Raw genomic sequence first — 21,737 nt, 5'->3', positions numbered from 1 at the left:
TTACTAATTTAATTTGAATAAATTCATATCATTAGACACTACAAGTGGAAATTGACATTCCTTTCTCTTGCAAATGATAGTTTGAGGGTTTAAATCCTAACCCTCATTTGTCAATATTTGTTAATAAATAAATAAATTTTTACCATCAATAATAAAAGTACAAAGTTTTTTTTTTCTATGATACGTCTTTATATAAAAAAATTGACATCTTGACCAACTCACAATATTAAGTTCGACTACCATTATGATATATCGCACTCATCTATCAAATAGATAAGTAACACATACGCAATCAATATAAAACACAACTTGAAAGAAATCGGAAAAATAAAACTGTCTTTACATTCATTAAACAATAAAATTTAATTATTTATTTCACAACCAAACAAATAATTAGTGGATGAAAATTAATTTAAAGCTAGATATTTGTAAGTCACCGACAGCCATGAATGCATTTCAAGCCAACAATTTTGAAGTTTTCTAACACTAGGGACCAAGCAGTAAATGCATGTGAATCTAATCGGATCCAAAAAGTTCAATGATCCGGATCCGCTTATTTATTGGTCGGCTTTCTAGTTCTATTGTGCATTGAATTCAGGAAAAGGCTGGCTTTGGATGCATTCAAAATAATTAAATAAATATTAAAAATATAAAAAAATCTGAACTTTTTGTTTTTTTCTTTGGACTTTTTCTATTGTAAGTTGACCTTGTGCAGAAGTGTATAATATTATAATATATGAATATATTTATATAATATTTAATAAATTATTATTTCTAATAATTTATAGATTAAATCATTTATGTGCCACTTAAAATTGATGATTTTTCACTATAATTATTTTTTAAAACAGTAAAATTTCATAAGATTTTTCTGTCCAAGTGTAAATAATCCGCATCCATCACTCTCACTTGTCTACTGAATCAATTTTTTATAATACTCACCTACAGATAGATCTGAAATATTTTTTGATGTGATTTTATTTATATATTTTTAAAATAAATTTAAAATAAATAAATATTATTCAACCTTTATCAAATTCATTCTAGATTGATCATAAATTTATATTTTAATTATAGTAATATTTTGTTTTAACCATGTGTTATCCACTCTATACGAAAATTATTTTTTTTAACATATCATTATATTAAAATAATATTTTATAAACTAATTTACTTCTGTCTTAAATGAGATTAATGGTTCAACACCCTCCCACCTCGATAGTTAAAAGTTATAATCAATCAACATTAATAAAAATAAAATCATAAACTTTTAACGTATATTAATTCATGACATTGATTTCCTAGAACATCAATTTTTCTCATAATCAATCAATCAACGTATATTAAATGATATTCAACAACCATTCCATTCATTGATTTCATCTATCTTGCATCATGACACCATATGGACTCATAAATTTATCAACATTTAAAAGAAACCAATAAATCGTACTATCCAATAAGAACACAGAGCAAATGACAACCGCCGACAACACACAAGCAAGCATATTCCTATGGCTCTCTAATTGACTCTTCTCATCCATTAATATATATATATATATATGAAATCTTATATAGTATGTGAATAATAATAATAATAATAATAATAATAATAATAATAATAATCATCTATCCCCACACAAACTACACAAGAGTAATACAAGTAACGTCCTAAGTTTGTCCGCATTTATTAATAATGGGGTCAATGCCAGGACATAATTCATGCTATTGAGCTTTTGTAGCTATGTATATGGACGCCATTTATCTCATCTTTTCTTATGTGCTTCAAGATCCAAATGTATTGAAACCAAAATAGATTGATTTGTATTTGAACTTATTATAAAACCTAATTAATCTTTATATATATATATATATATATAATTTATGAACTTTCAGTCATCCGTCTAAAGATGCCGTGATTGTATGTAAACTAGTCTATGACTTCTAGTCTTCTATTATCACTTGGCCATGTAACTCAAGAGCTCTTCATTGCATGCCTTTAAAGTTCATTTATTATATTATTTTAAATGAATACTTTTAATTCAATTTACATTATTCATATGACCTCAATTTTTATAAAAAAGTATATTATTTAAAAAAAAGGGTTAATCAAATTTTATAGAAAAAATATTAAAGTTGAATTTGGAATCACTCAAGATAAACTAGCAATTATACATATATATATATATATATATATAATTTACAATGAGAGTTGATTTAAGCAGCAGAGATTTCGTTTATTTAAACAAATGGTTTTGAGTTCAAATTCTTTTATATATAAAAAAAAAACAGTCATTTGGAAAAAATCTATCTTTTTATAGAGCTTTCAGTACTTCATATGACATGGTTTAGATCTCGTGGCTCTTAGAAACTGATCGATCAAAAAAACTATTAAAAAATATATATAATTTTAAATTACTATTTATTTATTTATTATTTTCACAATAATGAACTCCCATCTCCAACTTGAACCCTCTCCCACATTGTGTCACTTCATTGTGATTGCCTTGTCTGAAAATTAATAAATAATCCTTCTTCTTCCCCATTCATTATATAAATACCCTCCCCAATCAAACCTTTGTCATCACTCTTCTCTGTTTCTCTACACACACAAAAGACTCATGTATGAAATACCCATTTCTGTGGCCATGAATGCCAAGCTAATAGGATGTGGAGAACAAACAGTTGTGCTTTCTCATGGCTATGGAGCCAACCAGAGTATTTGGGATAACATACTTCCAATCCTTGCACAAACTTATAGAGTTTTGCTTTTTGATTGGAACTTCTCAAGCACCATCCAACACCCTCAACTCTTTGATTCTTTACACAACTCTTTTTTTACCGCTTTCGCGGACGATCTCATCTCCCTCTCCGACGAGATGAACCTCAAAAATACGGTCTTTATCGGTCACTCTATGGGCGGAATGATCGGTTGCATTGCTTCCGTTAAACGTCCCGATATTTTCAGCCAGCTGATCCTCATTGGATCTTCTCCGAGGTAAATAAATATTTTTAATTAATTTTTTTATCATTAAAAAAAATATTATCTAGACTTGATTCAACACATGAAAAATTAGAAAGAGTTGTTCTAGCCACTTTTTGAATTCATTTGGGATATCTTTCTGCATTCAATGTTTAATTAACTTTTCTATAAAGTATTAGTTGTTAGTCAATTTTCAGCAATCAATGCTCACAAAAGAAAAGTTTTGTTTGAAGATGTAAAAACTAATGGCAACTGTTCTATTGGGGAGAGTAGGAGTCATGTAGTCCACATCATACTTGTGTGTGCTCATGCTTTGCCTTATCATCAAGTTTGTTCTTTATCATGGAAAAGGTTATTTTAACCACTCATTCCAAAACTAGCAAAGCTAGCTTGCAGACACTTAGAGGACATTCTAATTAGAATCATAGTATTAAGAAGAAAAAAGTAATATAAGGAGAAAGTAATAAGAAGGACTTACATATATTTTTAAGTGGAATATTTAACAAAAAGTGTTGATATTTAAGCTTGAATGGACATAGCACAAAGTTTTTGGAACTAAATTTTGTTGTTTACTAAGTTTTCAAATAGTAAAGCTCTTGTCCATGTGATTAGTTTCTTTTGTACCCTGAATCATGCAAGTAAATAATGTGGGGTTGCTTTGTTTGTTGCCCATGTCTTGTGCTATTATAAAATTAGATATATTTTGTTTGTATTTGAGAAAGGCTCTTCTATCATGTTTTTTTTTGGCATAAGAACATGTAGAAATAGCCCAAATATTTAGAATAAATATAAATAAGAAAGGTTAAAAAAAATATTAATCTAGATTTTAAACAATATAATTATTATAACTCAATTGTGACTGTGATTTGTGGACAAATGGATGAACTAAACAAATCTACACCAACAAAAAAAGAAAAATATCCTATATTTATATGTATGATTCGGATTTGAACATGCGAGAATTTTTTTATATGACAAAACTTTGCTAGGGTTATCAGACGGTACAACAACTAAAGTATTTATATTTTATTAATAGTTTTTTAACAATTATCATTAGACTAGTGATAAATTATGTTTTTATGAAAAGTAACAAGAAAAGTCTCGTTTCAGCTCATTTTGTTGTACCATGTTTTAATGTATTGTAATTTATTCATTTTTTAAAAAAATAATAAGAAAATAAGTTACTGTGAAACAAAAATATTTTTTTAAAATATATTTGAGATGAATAATCTATAAAATACATCGCAGATACTTAAACGAGAAAAACTATGAAGGTGGATTTAGCAAGGATGAAGTCGATAACATACTATCAAACATCGAATCGAACTTTGAGACATGGGCTATAAACTTCGCAACACTCGTCGTCGGTGTAAACAACCCAAACTCCATTGAAAAGTTCAGTAAGAAACTTACAAAGTATGAGGCCGGAAGTAGCCCTCTCAGTTGCACGAAGTGTGTTCCTTGGTGACCATAGAGATGTCTTAGAGAAAGTAGAGTTGCCATGCACCATAATTCAATGCATCAATGACATTGTTGTGCCAAACTCTGTGGCCAATTTCATGCAAAGCAAGATCAAGGGGAAGACATCAATTGAGATCATTGAAACTGATGGTCATTTCCCTCAACTCACTGCTCATGAGATGTTGATTAAGGTGCTTCAAAGTGTTATCATTTCAAGCCCAAAAGAAATCAATTAATAATTAGTATGAGAAGTACATTTATATATATTTGAACTTCTTATAGTGTAGTTACATGAGTTTTATATATATATGTGAGTTATGTTTTGTGTTTGTTGTGATTGTGTTGATTTGTTGTGTTATTATGGATAATGTATTGATGATTATATATGTTAAACATATATATAGGTGTTTTGTTTTATTTAAGTGAATTCTCTAGTTAAACATGTTTGTTCAAGTAGAACGGTGATTGTATAAATGATTGTGTTCATCTCTCTTCATTTTTCTTGCAGATTATAATTGGTTTGATGATTGTATGGTCTTTACATCCGTGATAATTATTTTTCCAATTGCTCCTCAATAAAATCTCAATCTCAATGGAGAAGAGCTTCTATTCCTTGTAATCGATAAACTATATTGGTACAAATAATAATAAGATAATTAATATTTACAATTAGTTTTAAATGATATCTTTGTCTATTATGAAAATATTTTTTACAATGTTAAAGTTGAAAACCATAGAATACAAATTATCTTGATTCTTAATGAATCAATACTTCATTTTATTTTATTTTTTCCATTTCAAAGGGAAGGTAACAAGGAGTGTAAATCAACCATAATTAGATGTGTTTAATTGAAGTGATAATATTGATTAAGTAACGTGTATATGACTCAATTCTGGGCTAGTGTTGTAACATATATGCATTGGGTTGAACAATAATAATTGCGGGATGGACTAATGTACGTTTTCTATTCCTATCATGGCATAAGAATTATAAATTCGCATTGTCTCATAGCAAGGTTTTGGAATAACTTTTCTTGATCAAAGACTGAAATGATCAAAATATTAACCCTTAATTCTATTTTAGGTGAACTAGATAATTGTTAGTGATTTGAGAAATCAATTTAATAAAATTTTTTAGTTTAAATAATATTGGGCTTGATCAATGAGATACAACTAGAGATGGCAATTGGGACAGGCGGGATTGGGTCTGTCGCCACTCCGCAATCATATATCTCGTCCGGCACCCCATTCTACACCATTTTTTTTTCTTACCTTTTTAATACCATAATCATCCCGTCCAACTTTACATTTATTTTTCAATGAAAAAAAAACATTTTTTTAGTATTTTTAGTTCATTTACATCAATAATCAGATAATTTACAATACTACATTAAATAAAAAAAATAATACAATATACATAGTAATATAAGTAAATTTTTTTAATAAAAGTCTAGTTAATACCAACTCCTCTCCAAAAAACGAAGGAAAAAAAAAAACCCTTCCACTCCGAATGGATTAAATCATAAACCACAGATTGGCTCAGATTTTGTCATTCTTACATGCAACTTACAAATAAAATGAATTTCTCTGTTAATAAAAAAACAAGTGAGCCTCAAGTTCCCTGGTGCTTGTATTGTATGATTATATCATTAACACTGAGGAGCTGGACTGCAGCATAGATCCAAGCTACCCCACCCTTCAATCAGTAATAGTACTATCTCGGATGGATGATCATTTACTGCACCAATTGTTTTTTAAGAAGTCACCAACTTTCTTATTTTGACATATATATAATCCACCTCCACTATAACATTATGTTTCTTTCTAATCCTTTCACTGTTAATGCATGTAATAACTGTGTCATTCTTTCTAATTCTTGATGGCCTTGAGAATTATTGTTCTTTCTTGCTCTGTTATTTTGTTGTCTGTTTTTTTTTTATTATTCTGTTATTATATTTTTGTGGTAGAGGTGTTTTTGTTGTGTGTGGGTGTTTGTGTAACTATTTTTCTCTAATTGAAGTGATTTATTTATTTTTTTAAAAATAAATAAATACATCATGAAAAACACCTTCGAGTAGTTTGGTTTCTGAGTAATGTAGAAAGATTATCGTGTGTTACGTGGTAATCGAAAATATTACCACGTTTAGCGTTCGATCGATGGTAATGTGGATGGTAATATCAGCATTATCGAAACTTATAAATATTCTAAAGAAAAATGGTAATCTTATTACCACCAAATTTGGTGTCTATCTTGGATTACTATAGTAATCTTATAAACTTTTTATTTTAACAAATTGATTCTGTGATAACCAAACACGTAATGTAACTATTTTCGGGTAATAAGAGTGCCCAATCTAACATTATTATATTAAATTACCGTAATATTCAAACATGATATAATATTCAATTCTATTATCACGATAATCTCGTTACGTGAATTCTACGAACCAAACTACTCGATGATTGCGATTTTTGTCACCCATTAAATAATTAAATAATTAATGATTACGTAATATATTTACTATACTTTAATTAATAGGTTTAAGCATTAAAAGCTGTTAATTTTTTTTAATTTTCTAACCCAAAAAACTGAAATTTTAAAATAAAATAACCAAAAATTTATTTTTTGAAATTTTAAAATAATTATATATTATTTTATGACAAGTTACGACAGGAATATAGGAAACACTAGTCTAACGTTAACCGGAGACCTCGTTTTGCTCCTTTTCTCACGCCCGTTGTCACAGTACATGGATTTCACCGTTTCCTTTTATATTTGCCGACGTTCTCGTCTCATCGGATCCCCTACGAGCTCCAATCATCATCCAACCCTCTAAATTCTGAAAATTCCCATACGTGTCAATAAATTATTGGGTAATAGGCCTTCTGGCTGTTACTTCCTGTACAGCTAGATCGAGATAGGACTAATTTAATTAACAAGTAATCGACATTATACCTACTACTCGTGCTCCGCACGTGCCTTCCCTTTTTAATTTATTTTTTAGCATATATTTAAATAGATTTTTTTTGTTTCTTTTTTGGGTTTTCCTAAACCTCCCTCCTTCTCATCTTCTCCGAAGAGCTGTGAATCTAAGCTCGATCTCGAATGCGGAAACCCTAGCTTTGATTCTTCCTTGAGTTTGGGCAATTTTACTATTGGAGTAGCTTGTTCTGCTTTGATTTGAGCGTGGCGGTGATTTTGGAAGCTGCTTCGAGTTCTGGTTTGAATCCGTGGCATTGTTATCAACTTTCAGGGATTGAGGGGGTTTCGATCTATTTAGCAATGTTTATTGCTTGATTTTTGAAATTTTTTGTTTGTTTGCATTGATCTTAGCTTCGTGTTTGTTCTAAATGCGAAGAATCTCAGAACTTTTACTGCTGAATCTTATGTTTATGGTGTTTTTTTTTCAGATTATTTTTATCTGGTTTTGATCTTTTCTGATGTTTTTGTACTTATTTGTTTAGGGATTTTCATGGATTAGTGGTGATATTGGCTCAGATTTAGTAGAAATGCTACGGATGTTGTTGTCGTTGTATGAGTAGCGTGAGATCCATTGAATGATGGCTGAGAGCAATGAGAAAGGGGAATTTTTGGGTAATATGGTGCGGCAGAGCTCAGGTCGAGCACCAGGGCCTCTGAAAACCTCATTTTCTGGGAGATCTAGTGCCAAGAATTCACCTTCTTTTCGTAGATTGGGCTCTGGTAGAACTCCCAGGAGAGATTCCAAGGCTGCATTTGGGAAATTCCAATGGATTCGGAACAATAAGGTTGTGCTTTGGCTGATGTTGATCACTCTTTGGGCTTATATTGGTTTTGCTGTGCAGTCTAAGTGGGCTCATAGTGACCATAATAAGGCAGAGTTCATTGGTTATAAGAGCAAGACTGCTAGTTCTCAGAATGAAGATGGTAGAGCTGCTCAAAATTCCTTTCTGGGTAATGCCACTGCATCTTCCGGTGAGAAACGGGTGCTAATGGGCAAGGAAAAAGGCCCTGAATCAAAGAATTTTGGTGTTCGATTGGTGGATAAAAGTAATCAGGTTTCATCGCAACAAAATGTGACAAAAAAGAAAAAGAAAAGAACGAGAAAGACACCTGTGAAACCAAAAGTTATAGCAGTGGAGAATAGGACAGATGAGGTGGATGAAGGGTTGATACCAAGGAGGAATACTTCATATGGCCTGATTGTCGGACCATTTGGTAAGACAGAAGATAGTGTTTTGGAATGGAATGCTGAGAAGAGGAAAGGCACTTGTAATAGGAGAGGTGAATTTGCACGTCTTGTGTGGTCTCGCACGTTTCTTTTGGTATTTCATGAGCTTTCAATGACTGGTGCACCACTCTCTATGATGGAATTGGCCACGGAAATTTTGAGCTGTGGAGGGACTGTGTCTGTGGTGGCTCTCAGCTGGAAGGGTGGGTTAATGACAGAACTTGATCGGAGAGGAATCAAAGTGCTCAAGGACAAACGGGAGCTCAGTTACAAGACAGCCATGAAAGCTGATCTTGTCATTGCAGGATCGGCTGTCTGTTCCTCCTGGATAGGTAATACAATTACATGCATTAAGATGACCATGGGTACCCTTGAACAATGTCATATTGCCTTCATTTTCATTCTTATCTGCAGATCATCTGTATGCATGCTCAAAATGTGCAAGATTGACATTGATTCCGAACTGATGCTTTCCTTGTTAACATGGATAATAAATTCTTAACAATGATGCTGAAAACTTTACCGTGATCACACAAAATGTGCAATTGTTCCTAGTGTTTGTGCACGGTTTTATTTGCATTTACAGTTACACTGGGTTTTGTCACATAAAGCTCCTTAATGGAACTTGTTTAAGGCTTCTTTCATCATCATCAATTTTTTCACTCAATTGAATTTTTGTTCGAGGCATGCCACAGTAATCTGCTTTTAAGTGATATACACGTCGACTCCTAGCTTAGTTTTGTGATGCGATTCTATTGTTCAATTGGCAGCTGAATGTTTTAAAACTCAGGCCAAGCCTATATCCTTGTATGATTTGTATTAGATGACCAGAATAAGGAAAAGACCATAGTTTATTGTATTAATTCTTATTCACAAAATGTAGCTTGATATTTTGGACGGATAAATGGAGATGGCCAAAGCAAAGTTTCTGTTTACTGATCATCTTTTTTGGAGGGCATCATTGTGTCTGCTTTATGTGCATAATATTCGAGCAGGGTAAAAGTGCACCAGTACCATTTCTTCACAATTGCTTGTTTTTACACTTACATGTGAACTCATTTCTTTGTCAGAGCAATATCTGGTACATTTTCCATCTGGATGGAATCAACTTGTTTGGTGGATCATGGAAAATCGAAGGGAGTACTTTCAACCGATCAAAGAGTATGCTGAACAGAGTGAAGATGCTGACCTTCTTATCTGATTCACAGTCTAAACAGTGGTTGGCCTGGTGTGAAGAAGACCACATTCAGTTGAAGTCCCAACCAATGGTTGTGCCTCTATCTATTAATGATGAGTTGGCCTTTGTGGCAGGCATACCTAGTTCGCTTAATACCCCTGCAACTAGTATTGAGAAGATGCTGGAGAAGAGGGACCTTTTAAGAAACACAGTTCGAAAGGAGATGGGCTTGACTGATGATGATATGCTTATGATGACTTTAAGTAGTATTAACCCTGGAAAAGGCCAGCGGCTGCTTTTGGAGTCAGCTCTTTTGGTTGCGGAGCACAATGTATCCATGGAAGATCTGAAAATAAATGTTACAAGGCTGAATGAATTGTCAGAAGTTGCTTCTCAAAATATCACTTTGCTTGGTAATGGATCAAATCAAGAGACTGTGCCCTCCAAAACTGACCAAAACAATAAACTTAGAGAAGGGTCCCAGAAAAGCAAATCTGCAACTTCTAAGAAGAAGAAAAAACGACGGTCACGAATTACAAGCATCCTTTCCTTGGCCAAGCACAACAAGACTTTGGCACAAGAAGAACAGGCAGGATTAAGGAGGCTGCTTGTAGACACTAAGGGAAGTGGACACCAAAATCTTAAAGTTTTGATTGGGTCTATTGGATCAAAGAGCAATAAAGAGTTGTATATCAAAGCCATTCTACGATTTTTATCTCAGCATCCGAACTTGTCAAAGTCAGTGCTATGGACTTCATCAACTACACGTGTAGCCTCACTTTATGCTGCAGCAGATGTCTATGTGATAAATGCACAGGTTACTTCAGATTTTTTGACTTCTGTCATGGTTTAACTTTGTTCCTCTAAAATAATTGACTGAAAGCGTAACATTTAAATTGTTGAACTGATCACAAATTAACATCCGTATTATTTTGTGCTGTATTGATAATGATAAAACTCTTATAAGTTTTGATGGATGCCTTTGGTTTCAGTATCCAATTAGCTAAGATATAAAGGTATACATGCATGTTGCATTTGAACTCTTCCAAGCTTGTGCTGTTTTCGGTGCTGTTGATTAGATGCAGACTATTTGCCTTCCTCTGTGATTGTTGTGCTATACACCATATGATTGTATATTGCTTTTGTACTCTTTATGACATTTTGGTTAGCGTTTATTTGGATAATGTTTATAGTTTTTTGTTGTTGTGTGTTAGTTTATTTGGCTTATTTGAGACATAAATCTTGGTTATCCTTGTGCATGAGAATTCATTGGTTGACAACCTGCTAGAACCAACTTATTTCCACCTTTTCTGAATTTCCAAATTGTCCTACTCTTGGTTGTATAAGGCATGGTTGTTAAATGGAATAGATTCAAGACTTGATGAATTCAGTTACATTCTTTTATTTCTGAATCTATCTTTTCTATTAATACTTGCAGAAGAAAATTTGCAACTAAATGATTGAATTGCAGGGGCCTGGTGAAACATTTGGGAGGGTTACCATTGAAGCAATGGCATTTGGTCTGCCGGTATGAATATCAACTTGTCTTTTTTCTCAATTTAATATTTCTTTTTCCCTTCGTTCAAAATCTTCTGAATTGAAATGTTTTATTCTTTGTTCCTTCTGTATACTACTTTGTTTGATTTAATGTTTTATCCTGACTCAATTTATAGGAAAGATACCTTTGATGTTATATCTAGTTCCTATTCCGCAGGTTCTTGGAACAGATGCTGGAGGCACCCAAGAAATCGTCGAGCATGGCATGACAGGCCTTCTCCATCCTCTTGGCCGAGATGGAATTAAAGGCCTTGCCCAGCACATCCAATATTTTCTGAATAATCCATCAGTGAGGAAGAAGATGGGTAGCAAGGGAAGTTTAAAGGTGCAAGCTACGTACTTAAAGCAACACATGTATGAAAAAATGGCGAAAGTTCTAAGACAGTGCATGAAGATCAAATAAAACAATCATATCCTCACCATATTCACAAAGTTGCTCATCAAATGCATGCAAAATTACTGAAGATTTCACATTCTTGGGTTGGAAATAAGATCACATATCAGTCCACCTATGAATTCTTGTGACGCATTCATCAAATGTTGTTCAACAAGCGAACTCTTTGTGCAACCAGGTATTTCAAGAAACGCGACCCTAAGATCAATATAGTTCTAGCTTTTCATCCCCTTTTGAATTTTTATTTGAATTTCAAATGTTTGATCAAGTGGATGAAGGTCAAGGTGTTAAAAAATCCTACATTGATGTCAACAGTCATGTTATGGTATGTGAGAATTTTCAGGGTGATAAGCACACAATTGTTGGTTTGTAGCTAGTCTCTCCTGCACTGAACTTTGATGGTCTGTTTTGGGGTTACGTTTTCCATAGGTCACTTAACTATGGTCTTATCTTATCTTTGGTAACAAATTTATGTGGCAGCCGGAAAATTTGTGTCAACTTCCCTTTGACACATTAGCCGTCCTACTTGGACTGTACACATCACCAAATTTAAAGATTTTTTAACTACCACATCGTGATTTTTTGGTGAAATAAAATTGAAATAAAATTGAAGATGAATGATTATTTTGAGATAAATTGAAAATTCGGTTACTAAAATAAGATAAGACCATAGTTAAGTGCGATAAAAAAATTAATCGTCTGTTTTGCTTAATCCAAGTCAGGTATCTCAATTTTAAAAAAATAATAAAAGAATTAAATGATAAATGGAAATGAATATTTAATGGTGAAGGAACGAAAGAAAAGGACACTTGGCTTTGCCATTATTATTAATATATTAATTTAAAGTTAATTGGATATTCCTCTTCTAGAATTTTATTTATCTCACCTTATCAAGTATCACACTTGTACCTTTAAACAAGCAATATTCTTTACTAGTTTTATGTGTAAATGAATCATTTTTTAAACTAAAAAATGTTATTAATGCCAAGCTGTTTTTTTTTTTCTTTGTTGGTTCACTTTTATATCCTAAAAAAAGAAAACACCGTTGGATAAATTGTAATAATATTTTCACATGAATGCAATAAATCCAGGCCGTGAAAACTGGAAACCTGCTGTCCAATTAAATGATGCCACCTCATCACGTACGGAGATTCTGGAATCCCACAGCACTCGCCCGCCGACAAAGCAAAATTCCTTTCCCAAAATACCCTCTCTCTCTCATTCACCGTTTACTTCTCAAATGACTCAAATACCCCCACCTTAACCTCCCTAATTACATCCCATCCCAGGGTATCATTCAGTATGCAAACAGCTAAGATCGCCTGTAACTCAATCGTGACCGTACACGTCATACATCATACACCTATAGGCTTTTCTAGCCATTAGATCTGTGATCCCTTCCACTGAATCCCGATCTCGATGCCAACACACCACCGATAAAACCGGGAAGATAACAAATTTTCTTCCCATTTTCTCCCTTTCCTTTTCCTCTCTCTCTCTCTCTCTCTCTCTCTCTCTCTCTCTCTCAAACCCTCTTGAGAAAAAGTTTGAAGAGCTTCTTGTTTGTCGTAAATCCTCGCATTCGTATGCTGCTTTGGATCTCCATCTTCTTCCGATCTCGTCGTCTCTCTTCGTCTCGGAGTTGCTTAGATCTCGATTCGTGAAACCCTTGAAGTTTGCGCTTGATCGAGGTATTTTCTTTGGTTTTTTCATCGATTAAATTGTTCTAGGGCTTCAGTTTGATGCATTAAGGTGTGCGATCTCGTGTTTTGATGTGTTTATCGTGATTTGTGGTATTTAGGGTTGGAATTTGTTGTGATTAGTGTGATTACAGGGAGCGTATGGCGAATCGGATGAAGGAGGATGAGAAGAACGAGAAGATTATTCGAGGGCTTCTGAAGCTTCCTGCAAATCGGAGATGCATCAATTGTAACAATCTGGTAAGATCTTTGGTTTCTTTGAGCCTATATTTTTCCAGAATTTTGCTGAGTTTTCTTTTTTCTTAGCGGATGAAGCACGATTCTGATGATTTCGAGCTGATTTATATGTAGCTCAGTAGACCTAGATGTGTTCGAATGAATGATGCTTGCATCTTAATTATTTCTGAATTAACTTCTTTCATGAAGGTATGTTTCTAGAGTTGTTACTTGATGGCAACTCATAGAATTGTTTTGATATCGAAGGATCTTGTGTTGTGTATGCATTGATATAATCTTCTTTGTTGCTTCACTAGGTTTAGTTCATGTTTGATGATAATTTGGATCACTCATATGAGATGCTACTTCTATGCCGGGAAGTGAGAATATTACTTTGTGACACTAGAGTAGGGTATGGTTTGTGTTCAAAACTTCAAAGTATGAGCTAAGTGTTATGAGGCTGTAATGAAACATGTTGGAAGAAAACAATGAAAGTAAAATTTCTAGATTTTGAATTAATTTATAGATGTTTAAGAATGGAATCTTTCTATGAATTTAACTGGGCTAAGATCTTAAGACTATTACATGAACAGGGGCCGCAATATGTGTGCACAAATTTCTGGACATTCATCTGTACAAACTGCAGTGGGATGCAGTAAGTGATTTATTATTTGTTGTCCTGGTTCTTTCAGTTCTGAAGGTTTCTGTTGTTGTTCTTGTATGTTTTCTGGTATTTGAGATGTTCCACTGAAGTTTTAACTTGCGGTATGAGTTTATTCATCTCTTGTTACCTGAAATTGAAATAGTTTATTTATAAATAGGGTCTTCTTATTTTAGCATTTTTCCTCACTGTTCTATGATATTCCAGTCGGGAGTTCACACACCGTGTGAAATCAATATCAATGGCTAAATTTACTTCTCAAGAAGTGATTACTCTTCAAGACGGGGGGAATGAGGTAGGGATTGCTTGCCCATATAAGATGGTGTCTGGTTGTTTTAAAACAGTCCATAATCCTTTTATTTCATGCATTTTATTCATGTTGCATGATTGTTTGTTCTTGCTCAACTTTACAGCGTGCCAAGTCAATTTATTTCAAGGAATGGGATCCCCAGCGTCACTCATTTCCTGATAGCAGGTTTGATCATTTTGCCTGTTAAATTATTTTATGAAGGTATGAAACTGACATCATCTCTCTTTTTCAGCAATATTGATAGACTAAGGGAGTTCATTAAGCACGTATATGTAGACAGGAGGTATACAGGTGAAAGAGGCACCAACAAGCCTCCAAGGGTCAAGGTGGTGCATGATTGCTGAAATTGGGTTTAAATTTGTTTTCACATAAATAGCAGACTACTTGGACTACTTTGAATGTTTCACAAATCTCTTCTTGGGAGCTGTGCTCATGTTTCTAAAACACTTCTACAATGCAGAGTGATAGGGAGGATTACAATGAAAATAGAACGGCAGATTCATATCGTGGTGCTTCAAGAAGTCCACCATTTGAGGATAGGTATGATCACCCTTTCAATGAACGATCTAGTTCTGGTGGACGGAATGATGAAAGATTCTCCCGATATGGTTATGAAGATAGAAGCCCTGCACATGATGGTGATTCCAAGAGAAGTCCTGGCCAGTTTGATGTGGTAGATGAGAGGCGTCGAGATGACAAAACTGGAAATGGGAACCAAATCCAGAGAATTGAGGATCGGCGTTTTCCTGATGCAGTACATAGAGCCAGTGCACGGTCACCAAGCTATCAGAAAGGTGTTGATTCATCGAGTCCTCCCCTTGTGCGCCCTGTTAGAGATATCTTGGGAGATGATGTACCTCCACTCCAAGTTGGTGACCTTCCTAAACCAAATGGTACTGGGGTACCTGAAAATTCTTCAAAGACACAGGTGAGTATGTGATTTATACTAGTTTCGTAACTATGGAGACTCAAACTCATTAAGCTGTCTATTTAATATCTCACTTTGTTCTGTTTAATTTTAGGTTATGGCTAAACTTTTTTTTTTAAATTTACTTTTAAATAATGGATGATAGTTTGTTATAGAAGTGGAGGTGTGAATATTGAGAGTCATGACATTTAAATGACAATTGTCTTATTTCAAAGTTTTTTAATGTTTTCTACTTCGGAAAATTTCTCAATTGAGTGTGTTTTTTTTCCATTTGTTCTTGTTCATTTTGGGCAGAGAACTACATCTTCAAGCAGCTTGGGATCTAGTGATGGCAATCCAGTTGAATTGAAGAGGGCAAATTCAGGAAGCTTGATTGATTTCAATATCAATTCAGACCCTCCTGTGTCATCTACACAACATGTTCCTCAACAAACTGTCTCCCCACTTGCTAGTAGTGAAAATTGGGCATCTTTTGATGTTGTCCCTCAACAAAAAGCTTCTCAAACTTCTGCAAATGCAAGTTCTATACAATCTTCATTGGACCAATTGTTAGTTCCAGCAATTGCACCTACAGGAAATATGCCATCTCCACCTGTTTCTGGTGTTCATGCATTATCTGGAAATAATGACACAAGGCAAATCCCAGTCATGCCACAAAATCAGGCAGATTTCTTTGCAGCTGGCAATACTAGGTCTGCTCTACCACCATCAGACATATCTATGGTAAACAGCCTGGTAGGCAATTTTTTTTGCTTTCTCTCAATGAAATGTTTTGATATACGTTTTCCTTATGATGTTGTCATCTATATTCCCTTGTAGACATGGGGACCTTCTGTGGCACAGAACATGCAAGTAAATTTGACTGCCCCTGCTGGACAACCTTCTCAAGGTACTACCGTATGGGCTGGAGGAATGGGTTCTGCATTATTGTCACAAACCCCTGCAGATGCAAAACCTATTGGGAGAAATGAACTCCCTCAGGTAATTTTGCTGCTATAAAATCTGATTGCAGTGCCAGTTTTTTTCACTATTATCATTATTAAAAAGGCAAAATTTTATTTGCAGGACCTTTTCACTGCACTATACCCACCTGCAGCTACATCATTTCCAGCTTGGCCAAGAACTCCGCATCCCAGCATGGGTTACAGCATGCAATATCCTGTTGGAAATGTATGTATTGTGGCTTTATATCGGTTTATTCTTAAAAACATGTGGTTGATCTTGTAGTACAAATTCTGTGCGGACTTTGCTCCTGCAGGCAATTCAAACTTTTCCGCAGGCATCACAGTCTACCAATCCTTTTGAACTTGTTAATGAGACATCTTTGCCTCATGCTTCCTCGGTATAGCATTTTATTTATTTATCCTGTTCTTTTCCTTAAGTTAGTGTAGCAATTTTCATGTGTGATGACCTAGCATGATATGTTTTTTTTTTTCCTCTTTCCATCAAATTCATTTGAAATGCCGAGGTAGAATAAAGTTGAGATATTATCTTTATCTGATCGCCACCAATTAGTGTACTTCAAATAGTCATGTTACTGTTGAACTCAGAAACATGATGCATTTAGTTCTGGTTTTTATTGTTTCCATGTCACACCTGCCAGTGTTACAAGTAATTTCCATTAATGAGTCGATAGTTATTCCTCACCTGCTGCTGTCTCTCTTTTTTATGCAGTTCCCATCTATGGCATCCCTGCAAGGAGCATTACCCAACATGACTGGGAATGCACCATTATTGCGCAGTGCCAGCTTAGGAACTCCTCTACCACAATGGATGCATCTACAACAAACTCCCTCATACCAAATGGCCTCATCCCCAAGTAAAAATTATGGCTTGCTAACCTCTCAGTCCGTTTACTTCCTCGATGCTAATTATCTATTGTTATGCCAGGTCCTTACTTGGTGCAGCAGGGCCTGACTAACACTGCCGCACAAGCACCTAATCATTCATTTCCTATGGTGTAAGTCTTCAGCTGGGCTCTCCCATGCATTTCTATTGCCATTTTCAGATAGTCTATTTGACTTGCAAAAGTAATTATTGCTATTCACAAGATTGCCATTATGTCATAAATTAGAGATATTAACATTTGTGATAACCTATGAAGCACGGACAACCCAGGATAGCTTGACGTACTTGTATTTGACACGGACACACCATGGACACCACCGGACGGACATGATGTTGGATACTCGGGACACTCATGGACTTTGTAAATGATTTTTATAAAATACCTATATATATTTCCTAATTACTTTCCAATACACAAAATCACCAAATTAATCTATAGGTAGATATATGACATATATTACATAAAAAATATATAGATTTATATTTATAATAAATGTTTTATATAAATATATAATATTTTTTATGGCCGTGTCCTGCTGTAGCTATGTCTTTAATTTTCAAAAATTATCGTGTTACCGTGTCACCGTGTTCATGTCATATTGTGTCACCGTGTCCATGCTTCTTAGGTGATGACTCTATTTGAAACACAACCCTTAAATTGAGTATGTAGCTTAAGTTTGATTATTCGTGGGTCCTTCACAGAAATCATGGTGGCGGTTTCGGTGGTGCTGGAGCTGCTTTTGGTGCTTCAGGAATGGAGACACAATCCGGTGCTAGGTACGCGCAACAAGGCACACCAAGTGCTTCAGGAGGAAATCCCTTTGGATGAGATTGCCATTGAGGGGGATATCAATAGTTTGTTTGGATTATGCTCTCTCCTAGACTACAGACGGTTCACTGCCAGTATAATAGCTTGGTCAAGTACAGTAATGTGTTATACTACTTGCTGGTTAACTGCTTTTGAGGGAAGTGAGCAGCGGTGCGCGTCATGTTGTAAAGAGAGGATAGTGAACGCTGGCCTGCTTCAGTGAGCTTAGCTTTGTTTGGTTCAATGCTAGTGTGCCATGTCTTGAATCATGTATGTTTTTTAATGTGTCATCAGTCTGTGGAATGATGAGAGAGGATTGGAGGGGGAGAAAACGGTGTTCTTGCATGGGTGGAAGTAATGTCACCATTTTCCTCCTCCTTTTGCTTGTATGTATATTATTGTTCTACCCTTTACCAATGATTTTGATTGGTCTTTGACTGTGTTTTTTTTTTTAAGGACTTATAATATCTCCTTTGCCCTCTGCTGCACATTTTTTTTGGGTCTTTCTTTATCTTTTGTTTTTTGTCATTATCTTTTTTAGATTTTTGTTGTTCTATCCACTTATTGTGGTGTTTTCTTTTCCTTTTATGTTTGTATAATTAACAGGATGTAGATAATATTAAGAAATGTATGTACAAACATATCTTGACGTGATCTTTGGCAGTGAAGATTTAAGTTGATTCTTCTGCTCTTCGTCTGCTCTTCCAGATCAGGGGCACCACTAGCATCCACACTGCAAACCAAAAAAAAAAACTTCTTGTAGTCCTTACTTTCACTGAGAAACACTTACAAAGGGTTCCTACGGAATTTTGAAACCTATTTTATTAAAGCCTAGTTATCTCAACAAAACACAAATTGGCTTTGGATCGGTTTTAGATAATTAAACCACAAATTCATGAACAATGATGACAGGGAGTTGGTTGGTGCTTACTGTAAACAAGAGTTGCAAGCCATTCATTCACAATTCTGACCCATGTACTGGCCCATCCAACATCTATTGTCCATCTGCAATTTAACACAAAATCTTAGTCAAACTGATACACCAATATGAAATGATAAAAGGAAGAAACAATAATAATAATAATAATAATAATAATAATAATAATAATAATAAGACGAGTTTAATCAATTAACTCACTGATGATAGACGGAACTTACTTTTTCATGGTTTTATGTGAATTCCATCCTATGAATAGCATGGCAAAATACATCGACCCCACCGAGAAAACAAAGTGGAAAAAACCATATCCATATGGAACACTGTCTTCTGACTCAGGTTCAGTCTTCTTGAGCTGCTAGCATTCAGCAAAATGTCCAAATGAATGAAATGGAGTAACGTACTGAATATTGATGATCTATGGAGATGGAGATTACAAGTTATAAATAGTCTTGTAACATTGTTATGAAATCCAACCTGAAAGCAATTGGAGTCCACTCCTGTAGCAAATGTTGCCATCACAATCACAAGTACTGCGATAACAAAGCTCTGGCGATCAATGGAGTTTAGATCAGGTTATAATAAAATGATTCAATAGTTTAAATATCAAGAAAGTGCTTTACAATCTTTTAGAGTATAAGTATGTCTCTCATCTATAATATCCAGAGACCAGCAATCATATAATTTAATTGGCAGAGCTAGCAACTTGTATGTGAGTGAAGTTAAGAGATAGTGCCATTCTGAGGATCAGGTCCTTATGCCTGGCCTCAAGTATGTCATTCAAGATTTATAAATGCTGGAAACTTACCAAGATTGTGAGCCAATCTGCATTTGTTGCAGCTTGTGCTTTCTTGTTGCAGATTTCGGTCACTGGTTCACTGCAAAACGTAATCCTGACTCAGAATAAGAACAGAGAACATAGAAAACCCTTATTCTTCAAGATGTGAATATCTCACCGTATGTATAACCAGTAATTACCTTCTGAGAGCAGACCAACAAAGGAATACAATATACATCCCCATTAATCCTAGAGCCAAAAGACCTCCTTTAACCCACTTCATCAATGAAATTACTGAGGCATAGGAACAGTAGTGAAAAAACTATACTCAGAGTAAAGTGTTGTAGATATCAAAATATTGGTTCACCTTTGAATGCACTGAGACCAAAGTCATGATATGTAGAAGTAGCAGGGTTAAAGTGATAAAGAAGATATTAAGCCGGCAGGTAGGCTAGGGTGCATACCATATATACTTCATCACAATTCCCAGAAGAGATGCAAGATAGGCTGAAACTGAAAGTATCAATGAATTGATGCGGCTGCATAAAAGGTTCCGCATGTTAGCTTTAATTTTAATGGTGCATTCTTGTCTGGTGCAGAGGTGATGAATGAATCAATACATGTTTTAAAAACTCAAGTAATCCATTATATGGAAAAGATAATGAATTATTACAATGTACATGATGATTACTAAACTCAACAAGAATATTTTAAACAGTAACATATTATCATGCCAGATAAAAAAATTGATGAAGAGAAATCATTTCCTCAATGCCCTGACATGGTGTAAGTTCAGGCAAAGAAATTTTATGATCATCATGTTGTTCATTAGTTAACCACATCGAATGAGGAATTACTCGGTAATACAAGGATAACAATAAGGTAACATGTAAAATATAATATATGCCAATGGTTATTTGCATGGAAAAATAGGGTCAGGAAGAAGATCATCTCATGCAGATTGGATAAACAACTTGATCTTAAAAAAACTCAAATGTGTTTCCTAATGACTTTCAACAGTAAGTAAAACAGTTAGAAGGGAATATATATCAGTGACTTCCAGAAAAAAAGAAAAGAGAGAGGGGAAAACAATACCATCTGTATGCATATTTTTCAGAGTGACAGCATTCATTCAGCCAAGTTATGAAACTGATGACACTCATAAGTTGAATTAGAAGAAACACCCTGAAAGATGGCCCACAATATATATATGCAACCGGTCAAGGTATCACTACCATCTGCAATAGTCAACAAATTATCCTGAACAAAAAATACAACGTGAAAGCTTACCCAGCGCCGAAATGCGCTACCTTCCCTTCAAAAGCAACCAAAACTTGAATCAGCAACAGAAAATCTCTTAACTAATGAGCTAACATGCATAACTAAAACTTACCTTACAACTAAATAAATGCTGAAGGAATGAAGAAGGGAACCGCCAGCAAAACTATACAGAGTAAGATCTTGGCAGTCCACCACTCAGAGTGCCATGAATTTCTAGGATCCTCCAGCTTTTAGTACCGGCAGTTGACAGAAACATAATGAAGAAGAATATCTATGCTGAAGTTAAAGGTCAGCCATTTTATATACGATGTAGTTGACTTTGTCACGTAATTGTTATGGTCTAAGGGCATGCAGAAAACTTGAGGGGGAGTCCATCGATTTTAACAAACAAACAAAAGCGCAGCTCTCTTAATGTAGCTTCTAAGAGTGAACCCATCATACAAAGGATACAAAGCAACCAAAGCTAATCCGCAACACTCCTTCCGCA

The 21,737-nt window shown here is 34.5% G+C and overlaps 2 protein-coding genes and 2 pseudogenes across 6 annotated transcripts; 3 read left to right on the top strand and 1 right to left on the bottom strand.

Annotated features, from left to right (window-relative positions):
• Window positions 1–2,546: 2,546 nt before the first annotated feature.
• LOC120280134 lies at window positions 2,547–4,751 on the top strand (annotated as a pseudogene).
• A 2,735-nt stretch (window positions 4,752–7,486) lies between these two features.
• LOC120280328 lies at window positions 7,487–12,134 on the top strand. Its single transcript, XM_039287124.1, is given in 6 exon segments — window positions 7,487–7,665; window positions 7,910–8,987; window positions 9,726–9,799; window positions 9,801–10,649; window positions 11,304–11,360; window positions 11,547–12,134. Coding segments are annotated over 5 exon segments (2,211 nt in total). The 5' UTR covers window positions 7,487–7,665; window positions 7,910–8,002; the 3' UTR covers window positions 11,793–12,134.
• A 1,121-nt stretch (window positions 12,135–13,255) lies between these two features.
• On the top strand, window positions 13,256–18,692 carry LOC120280308 (probable ADP-ribosylation factor GTPase-activating protein AGD14). Of its 5 annotated transcripts, none has more exons than XM_039287095.1 (14): window positions 13,256–13,474; window positions 13,607–13,723; window positions 14,293–14,354; window positions 14,568–14,655; window positions 14,774–14,835; window positions 14,903–14,996; window positions 15,131–15,598; window positions 15,893–16,321; window positions 16,418–16,579; window positions 16,664–16,768; window positions 16,857–16,940; window positions 17,273–17,417; window positions 17,489–17,558; window positions 18,149–18,692. In XM_039287095.1, exons 2-14 carry the CDS (start codon window positions 13,625–13,627, stop codon window positions 18,273–18,275), a joined length of 1,995 nt encoding a protein of 664 aa, XP_039143029.1. In that variant the 5' UTR covers window positions 13,256–13,474; window positions 13,607–13,624; the 3' UTR covers window positions 18,276–18,692. The 5 variants fall into 5 exon arrangements, with proteins under 5 accessions (XP_039143029.1, XP_039143028.1, XP_039143027.1 ...); XM_039287094.1 differs by having other exon boundaries at window positions 13,257–13,474; window positions 13,618–13,723; window positions 15,893–16,333; window positions 18,149–18,691; XM_039287093.1 differs by having other exon boundaries at window positions 13,257–13,474; window positions 15,893–16,333; window positions 18,149–18,691.
• On the bottom strand, window positions 18,684–21,521 carry LOC120280309 (annotated as a pseudogene).
• Between the last annotated feature and the right edge of the window lie 216 nt (window positions 21,522–21,737).

This window comes from Dioscorea cayenensis, chromosome 17 (assembly GCF_009730915.1).
Source record: "Dioscorea cayenensis subsp. rotundata cultivar TDr96_F1 chromosome 17, TDr96_F1_v2_PseudoChromosome.rev07_lg8_w22 25.fasta, whole genome shotgun sequence".
Lineage (NCBI taxonomy): Eukaryota > Viridiplantae > Streptophyta > Magnoliopsida > Dioscoreales > Dioscoreaceae > Dioscorea > Dioscorea cayenensis.
This window is presented reverse-complemented; position numbering and strand designations above follow the sequence as displayed.